General features: G+C 36.9%; 1 protein-coding gene and 1 long non-coding RNA gene across 2 annotated transcripts; both read left to right on the top strand.

The window, feature by feature from the left end:
- The first annotated feature begins 4716 nt into the window (after positions 1-4716).
- On the top strand, positions 4717-6225 carry LOC131640531 (uncharacterized). Its single transcript, XM_058910931.1, has 5 exons — positions 4717-5079; positions 5170-5478; positions 5559-5675; positions 5776-5855; positions 6177-6225. Exons 1-5 carry the CDS (start codon positions 4717-4719, stop codon positions 6223-6225), a joined length of 918 nt encoding a protein of 305 aa, XP_058766914.1.
- A 1124-nt stretch (positions 6226-7349) lies between these two features.
- Positions 7350-7828, top strand: LOC131640537 (uncharacterized). Its single transcript, XR_009295271.1, has 3 exons — positions 7350-7454; positions 7558-7639; positions 7733-7828. It is a non-coding gene; the product is annotated as an uncharacterized LOC131640537 (long non-coding RNA).
- The last annotated feature ends 603 nt before the right edge of the window (positions 7829-8431 follow it).

Raw genomic sequence — 8431 nt, 5'->3', positions numbered from 1 at the left:
AGGAAATATCTATATTTATTTCTGAAATGAAATGAGATGGGAAACATTCACATTATTCTCTTTCAAATTTTACATTATTTCATCTTGAACTTGTTTGAAGTGAATTTTGAGAGCCAATTTATACGTATATCATGGCTGTCCGGGATGTTGGTTTAGGGATTTAGAACTTGTTTTGAACCCAATTTCTCATGGTACAATGTGACTTCTTGCATCTTGTTTCATTTTTGGTTTGAAAATTGTGTTTGTTTGTGAGTTTACTTGAATTTGAATGAATTTGACATAATGATACAATGCTGATTTTTTTAAGCTATGGATTATGACCTAATTTTTATATTCTTCAATTAAGTTTTTTATTTTATATTTTTTAGGAATATCTTTGCTAGATAGGGGTTACTTGTGAAGAGTGAAAGTTTGATCTCATTCAAGAAGTTGCTTTCTACTATACAGGTAATTAATTGCTTTCCATTGACACAATTTCTAGTGTTGTCAATGTTATAGATTTGTGACTTATTCTTTTTGTATTGATAGGGGTTACTTGTGAAGAGTGAAAGTTTGATCTCATTCAAGAATCTTACATTGTGTGGGTCTACAAGTTGCTTACTACTATACAGGTAATATATTGTTCTCTCTCGCCAAAGTAATATGTTGAGTTTTATTGCTTCTGATTCATTCCGTAATATGTTGCGTTTTATTGCTTCTGATTCATTGCGTTTTATTGACAGAAACGCATTATACCGTTCTGTTCCTAAATAATTAGTTGTTTTTGTTTAGCTTAATTAATTAAGACATGAGTGTAATACTCATTATTCCGACATGTGGAATATTCTCTGATTTTGAAGTGATGAACTTACTAACTTTGTAACTTTTAGATTATATTAAGTAATACTCATTATTCCGACATGATATCAATTTCGTTAATCATTAAGTGATGTACTTACTAACTTTGTGAATTGAATTCGCCATAGGGGTTACTTGTGAAGAGTGAAAGTTTGACCGTTTTTGTTTAGCTTAATTAAGTCATGGATAAGACATGAATGAGATCAAACCGATTGTCGAAAGAGTACGAGAAAGGGGTATGGAAATTCGTTGAGTTTGCGGTTGCGCACTCCGAAGACCCGCTTCGAATGCCGTGTCCTTGCTTGGGTTGCTGTTATGGGGATAAGGTTGACGGGAAAAAGTTGGGATCCCATTTACTACGGTTTGGAATTGATAGAAGTTATACATGTTGGACAATGCATGGTGAGAAAAGTAACGGGAATGCTGGGCCGAGTTGTAATAGGAAGTATGCTTCAAACGACGATTGCACAGACATATACGATTGTGATCGAGTCGAAGAGATTGCAGAAGCGCTTGAAGAAGATCTTGCGGATTGTCCCAAAATGTTTGAGAGGTTGGTAAGCGATGCAGAGAAACCGTTGTATGATGGTTGTTCAAAATTCACAAGATTGTCTGCGGTGTTAAAGTTGTACAACTTAAAGGCGGACAATGGATGGTCGGATAAAAGTTTCACAGAGTTATTAGCCCTTATGAAAGATATGCTACCAGAGGATAATGTTCTTCCCAATCGAACATATGAAGCCAAAAAGATGTTGTCCTCTATTGGCATGAGCTATGATAAGATACATGCATGTCCAAACGATTGCGTTTTGTTTCGAAACGAGTATGCAGCGTTGAATGAGTGTCCTAAATGTGGTGCCCCTCGATATAAGAAAAAGTTGTCTCCTGCTAAAGTCTTATGGTATTTTCCTATAATTCCGAGATTTAGACGCATGTATCGTAGTGAGACCGATTCAAGACACTTGACTTGGCATGCAGATGAAAGAATTATTGATGGAAAGTTGCGACATCCGGCAGACTCACCACAATGGATGAAAGTTGATACTGAATATCCTGAATTTGGAAAAGAAGCAAGAAACCTTCAGTTGTCATTGTCTACTGATGGAATGAACCCGCATGGTATTCAAAGTATCTCGCATAGCACATGGCCTGTGATTCTTATGATCTATAACCTACCTCCGTGGCTATGTATGAAGCGTAAGTACATGATGTTATCTATGCTAATTTCTGGGCCTAAACAACCAGGGAATGACATAGATGTATACTTGGCACCCTTAATCGAAGATTTAAAGTTTTTGTGGGAGAACGGTGTGGAGGTTTACGATGGGTATAGGAAGGAAAGTTTCAACTTGAGGGCGATGTTGTTTGGAACAATTAATGATTTTCCAGCATACGGAAATCTATCCGGGTACAGCAATAAAGGTCAAAAGGCGTGTCCCGTTTGTGAAGATGAAACCGATACGACACGATTGGAGCTTTGTCAGAAGAATGTCTTTCTCGGCCATCGTAGATTCTTAAATTCTAATCATCACTACCGTGGGTGGAGAAAAGCATTCAACGGAAAGGCCGAACACGGTACAGCCCCGCCTTTTTTGTCAGGTGATCAAATTTTTGAAAAGGTGAAAGATGTGAGCACTCAGTTTGGCAAGCCTTTTGCACATTCACTTGTCAAGGGTGGGTGGAAGAAGAAGTCAATTTTTTTTGAACTTCCATATTGGAAGTCGTTGTACGTAAGACATTTCCTGGATGTTATGCATATTGAAAAAAATGTATTTGACAGCGTCATAGGTACGTTACTCAATATACAAGGAAAGTCTAAGGATGGCCTTAACATAAGGAAGGACATGGTAAACATGGGAATGAGAACTGAATTGGGACCCGTGACGAAAGGAAGACGAACATATCTGCCACCTGCTGTTTACACTCTATCTAGAAAGGAGAAGAAAACATTGTGAAAGTTTCTCAGTGAAGTTAAAGTTCCAGAAGGCTACTCTTCAGATATTAGAAGACTTGTGTCCATGAAAGACCTCAAGTTAAAGAGTTTGAAGACGCATGATTGTCATGTTATAATGGAACATTTTTTACCAATAGGTATACGTTCTATTCTTCCAGAAAAAGTAAGAAGCGCAATAACTAAGCTGTGTTTCTTCTTCAGGTCAATTTGCAGTAAGGTGGTCGATCCCGCGATCTTACCAACATTGCAAAAAGAGATAGTTGTTACTTTATGTGATCTTGAAATGTATTTTCCTCCCTCGTTTTTTGACATAATGGTTCATCTAGTCGTGCATCTTGTGAAAGAGACACAATTGTGCGGACCAGCTTATATGAGATGGATGTACCCTGCTGAACGTTATATGAAAATATTAAAAGGGTACGTGAAAAACAGAAGTCGACCGGAGGGCTGTATTGCGGAACGATACGTTGTTGAAGAAGCGGTTGAGTTTTGTACTGAATATCTGTCAAATGTTCAATCTATTGGACTCCCTAAGTCTCATATTGTCGAAAAAAAAGAAGGAAAAAGGCTAATTGGAAATAAAGTTGTGACAGTATCAATGGTCGAACGGGATCAAGCGCACTTGTATGTTCTGCACAATGAGATTGAGGTTGAGCCGTATGTTGAAATGCACAAGATTGTTCTCCGAGATTTAAATCCAAATAGAAATGAGAACTGGATAGTACGAGAGCACAATCGAAGTTTCATACCGTGGTTTAGGGATCATATTTATTCAAAGTATCGTTCAGATCCTGCTTCAGTAACAGAAAGGTTGAGATGCTTAGCCTATGGTCCAACTGTAATTGTGCTTTCTTATAGCGCATACGCAATTAATGGATACACATTTTATACCAAAGAACAGGATGATAAAAGTACTATGCAAAATAGTGGTGTTACCTTGGTGGCTGAAGCAATGCACATATCAAGTGCGAATGACTTAAATCCGAAATTTGCAAATTTGTCATATTTTGGGGTTATCGAGCGCATTTTGGTGTTTGATTACGCGAAGTTTCAGATTCCTGTATTTGGTTGCAAGTGGGTTGAAAATAATAGTGGCATACGAATGGATAAGTCAGGATTTTTGCAAGTGGATCTCAATAGGGTAGGGTACAAAGATGAGCCTTTCATTCTAGCCTCTCAAGCTAAACAAGTGTTCTATGTCAATGATCCTTCAAGTACGAAATGGTCTATAGTGCTTTTATCTAACAAAATAGTTGATGAAAACATTGAAGATCAAGGTGATATTGGTGTTGGCATTGATTCTTGTACAAGAAGCGATCAAAATGAGAATGAATCTTGTACTAGAAATGATCATAATGAGGGTATTTGGATTAATCCAACCGTCCGCGTTGTTAAGAGACGCGTTGAACACAATCCTACCAAGAAAAGAAAGAGACGTTAGTGATAAAGGTAATAGTTTTATTCACTTTGTACCGATTGTTTTATTCAATAGTATAGTACTTATTCAATTTGTTTTATTCAATTTGTACCGATTGTTTTATTCAATTTGTACCGATTATTTTATTCAATTTTTACCGACTAATTTGTTTTGAACCATGTATCCGTTTGTCGACTTCTTTACATGTAAATATACTATTTTGACGATTCCGGAGCTGCTCATGCACTTATCTTTACATTTCGGGACTGTTTTTTTATCGGTTTTGCTTCTGCCCGTAATCAAAAGTCGGGCTTAGGGTCTGAATTTCGGAAAACCGACTTTATTTTTGAGTCCGTGGGGACGTTTTACCATAGCCATGTAAATTTCGTTCAATTCCGACAACTTTCTTTTTTGACGCTCATTTTGATTTGTACCGATTTCGTTTCCGATACACTTGTTCATGCATGGTTTGACTTGTATAGATTGTAAGCTTATTAATAGTGTACTAATGTGCTTTACTTTGTTTGATACAGGTTCAATGGCTTCAGATAAAGATGCTCCACCTGCAAACTCACAAGAAAACTCACAAGAAAGAGATGCTCCGGATACAAATGCTCCACCTGATACTGAAGCAAAAGAAGTTGCACGAGGCATCACGATTATGAAGGGAATCATACGACATAGAGACCAAGGATTAGTATACCCTTTGGAATGGAATTCTGAAAACCAACCAATTGGTCCTAATTCTGCAAAGTTGACAAGTTACATTGGTACACTTGTTCGTATGCATATTCCAATCTCCGTAGCTAAATGGAATATGAAGAGTGACGACTTGGATAATAAAAAAAAGGCGATTTGGGAAGAGCTTCAGGTATATACCATATATGGTTGTTGTTATTATATTGACGATAAATTGTTTACATTACTTATACTAACACACTATGCGTATGTTTTTTTGCAGAGGACCTTTGACATACCAGATGAGCGTAAAAAGTACATACTTAGTTTGGCCGGAAAAAGATATAGAGGGTGGAAAGCTTTTTTGACAAATAACTATCTTAAGGATAAAGATGGAAACTTTCTTGAAGAGGCGCCGGGAAGACCACTAAAGTATAAGATCTTCATTGATGAAGAAGATTGGGTTAAGTTTGTAAATCAAAGAGATGAAGCTTTTCGGAAAAGGAGTGTCACAAATAGCGCGAGAGCATCAAAACCCGCATATCCATACAAAAAAGGGCGTATGGGATATGCACGCTTGGAGGATAAAATTGTAAGTAAATAGAAATGCGTTTTAATTAATTGTCTAAATGTGTTTTATTTGACGATTTTGCGATTTGTGTCAATGCATAGTTGGAGGAGTCTAAAAGTGAGGAAACCTCACTTCCTGTACATGTGTTGTGGAGGGAAGCTCGGGTGGGCAAGAATCAAGCCGTCGATCCCGAAGTTCAGAGAGTGTATACTGAATGTGTAAGTATAATACTGTGTCTTTATTTAAATCAAATGTTTTTTAATATATAAATGATTTTTTATCTCCACTAATAATTATTGAAATATAAATGAATTACAGGAGACCTTGTCGCAATCGGTGTCCACCGGTGAGGATCATGATGATAGGAGCGTACTTAGTAGAGCCCTACATTCTCCTGAGTATCCCGGTCGGGTGAGGGGTAAGGGTCATGGTGTGACTCCAACCTCTTATTACAAGAATCCTAGGAGAAGAAATCCTTCAAATGAAGAAGTGTTGCAAAAGTTGGCGGAATTGCAAGCACAAGTCTCTGCATTGCAAAAAGATAAAGATTTGTATATGAGAGAAAAATGCAATACTGCATCGGTGAGAGAAACTAGTGATAAAGCTAGTTTCAACGGTCAAAGAAAATTTCCCGAGGTATTTCTTACAAATTGTTCTATTTCCTTACAAATTGTTCTATTTTGTTAACGATAATGACTTTATATTTACTATTGGTTTAGGGCATTTCTTCTTGCCAACTATTCTTATCGGCACCGTGTTATCGCCTAGTTGGCAAGGGAAAAGTGCACAACACTGTGGGAGATTTACTTCACCATAGACCGCTCCCGGATGGACACCTGAAAGTATCGGTGGATGTTGTAGTAGATCATGATGCGATGCTACCGGTACCTGACTTGGTCTCAGAGACGACATTGCTGCGAGATGCAATAGGATCATTTGTTGCATGGCCCTCGGAGCTCATTGTCATTAGTGATGAGGTATATTGAAAACGATTAAGAAATCATTTAGTTTTCGAATGTCAATTCTAAACCGTTTATTAACTATTTTTTACATTTTAATTTTAGATTGCTCCTATAAAACCCGCAAATAAGGGTAAAGGGATTTTACAGGAGGAGGAGTCTGTTGCATCACTAAAAGAGGTACATTTAAAGTGTTAATAATTAATCTGAATCTAAATCTGCATGATTTTATATTTTACCTAACTTATATGATTTTTAGGCATCCGCTCGGGAGTCACAACAAGTGACGCAGCATGTTCGTACCGTACCACCCACTGGTCCTCCGAAGCCAGCGGGAAAAAAAGGCGGTGCTTTTGTGCCTCGGTACCGGTCGACGCTCGCAACAATGGTTGATATGTCCGATTTGAAGGACGGTGCTTTACGTGAAATCGTTATGGATGAGAGTGTCTTCGGTATTGAATTCAAGTCACTTATTGAACTTGATGACTTGGAGGAGATTTTTAAGCATGATCAACTAGGCGTCAATAACATGCACTCATACATCCGGTAATATTCCCTCATCCGATATATTATTTAATTAGTCTCACAATATAATTTATTTACACATTTCAATGAAAATAATCTAATGTTTGTTATGTTTTTATTTAAGGTTGTTGTATGACAGAGTGTTGCGCGGGACTCCGTTGTCTAACAGATTCCGTTTCGTGTCTTCCGCCCACTGCAGCGGAATGGCAATTGCTTCGGAACGGGAATCAGTTAGACAGCGATTAGTCGATAGATTCATGTCCACCGGCAACACAGAATGTCTGCATCTTTGGGCGTATAATACCCGACCAGTAGGGTTAGTTTCTCATTCTTTGTTCATCTAATCTCTGTTTCTTTTGTGTATAGCAAAATTTTCATATAACCTATTGTTTTTATTTATAGAGCATACTGGTTGCTGCTTGCTATCAACCCTATAAGGGAAGTCGTGTATTATCTGAATTCGGTAAACGGTGAATGGACCAATTATCAGGCCATGAAGGACATCGTTGATTTGTAAGTGGGATCGTTCTAAATATATATTCGTGTATATTTATATATATATTTACTTATTTGTGGGATTGATCTAAACATATGCTTTTATATATTTGTTAATTAGATCAATACAAGTGTTCCGAAGTCAACGGGACGCACAGGTATCCCGAACTAAATCTAGCAACATTACTTGGATCCAAGTGCAGGTACATTATTTTTCACAATGTTGCTTATAATATATTTATGCTACTTGATAAAACAATGCACAACTATAGAATTTTATTTGTTTTTCTATGTAGTGTCCGCAACAGCGAAACAGTTACGATTGCGGATACTTTGTATTGAGGTATATAAAAGAAATCCTTCAGGCAAATCAATTAGAGATTCCGCTCACGGTATGAATTTATAACTTAAGATAATTTCATATAACTTATTACATTTAACTAAATGTATCATTCATATTTTTTTTTGTTTTGTAGTACCTTGACGAATTCCGTGACGCTACATACCCGAAACTTAAGTTGGAAGAAATAAAAGAGGATTTGAGTCATTTTTATATTAAGCACTTTTTCATGTAGGATTTGTGTCGATTTACTTACAATTTTATATAACATTATTGATGTTGTAATATATGATGTATATATATAATTTTGGATATTATTTTGGTATATATATTGTCTTACTGATGGCTGAAATAATATCGTCGAAAATAAATTACAGGTCAAAAATAAATTACAGGTCGAAAATATTACAGGTCGAAAATATTACAGGTCGACTGGGAGGATTAAATTACAGGCTGCACATTAAAAAACCTCACAAACCTACTAAAGCGCTTCTTAGTAAAAGCGCTGCCAAAGATTAATAAAAAAGAATTAAAAAAAAAACGCAACATACGAAAGCGCTTCTGTAAAAGCGCTCTTATAGGGTGGGCTTTAAGAGCGCTTTTTCCTAAAAAAGCGCTCTTAAAGGCCACCCTATAAGAGCGCTTTTCCAAAAGC

This window comes from Vicia villosa, unplaced genomic scaffold, assembly GCF_029867415.1.
Source record: "Vicia villosa cultivar HV-30 ecotype Madison, WI unplaced genomic scaffold, Vvil1.0 ctg.003184F_1_1, whole genome shotgun sequence".
NCBI classification, from domain to species: domain Eukaryota; kingdom Viridiplantae; phylum Streptophyta; class Magnoliopsida; order Fabales; family Fabaceae; genus Vicia; species Vicia villosa.
Note: the sequence above shows the minus strand (reverse complement) of the source record. Positions and strands in the feature narration are given on the sequence as shown.

What these genes read in the sequence shown, in the direction of transcription:
- LOC131640531 (XM_058910931.1), top strand. Translation starts at nt 4,717, where the DNA reads ATGTGCTTTACTTTGTTTGATACAGGTTCAATGGCTTCAGATAAAGAT. An exon ending in CACGCTTGGAGGATAAAATT is followed by an intron (nt 5,479 to 5,558) that starts GTAAGTAAATAG and finishes GTCAATGCATAG; the next exon opens with TTGGAGGAGTCTAAAAGTGA. An exon ending in AGAGCCCTACATTCTCCTGA is followed by an intron (nt 5,856 to 6,176) that starts GTATCCCGGTCG and finishes CTATTGGTTTAG; the next exon opens with GGCATTTCTTCTTGCCAACT.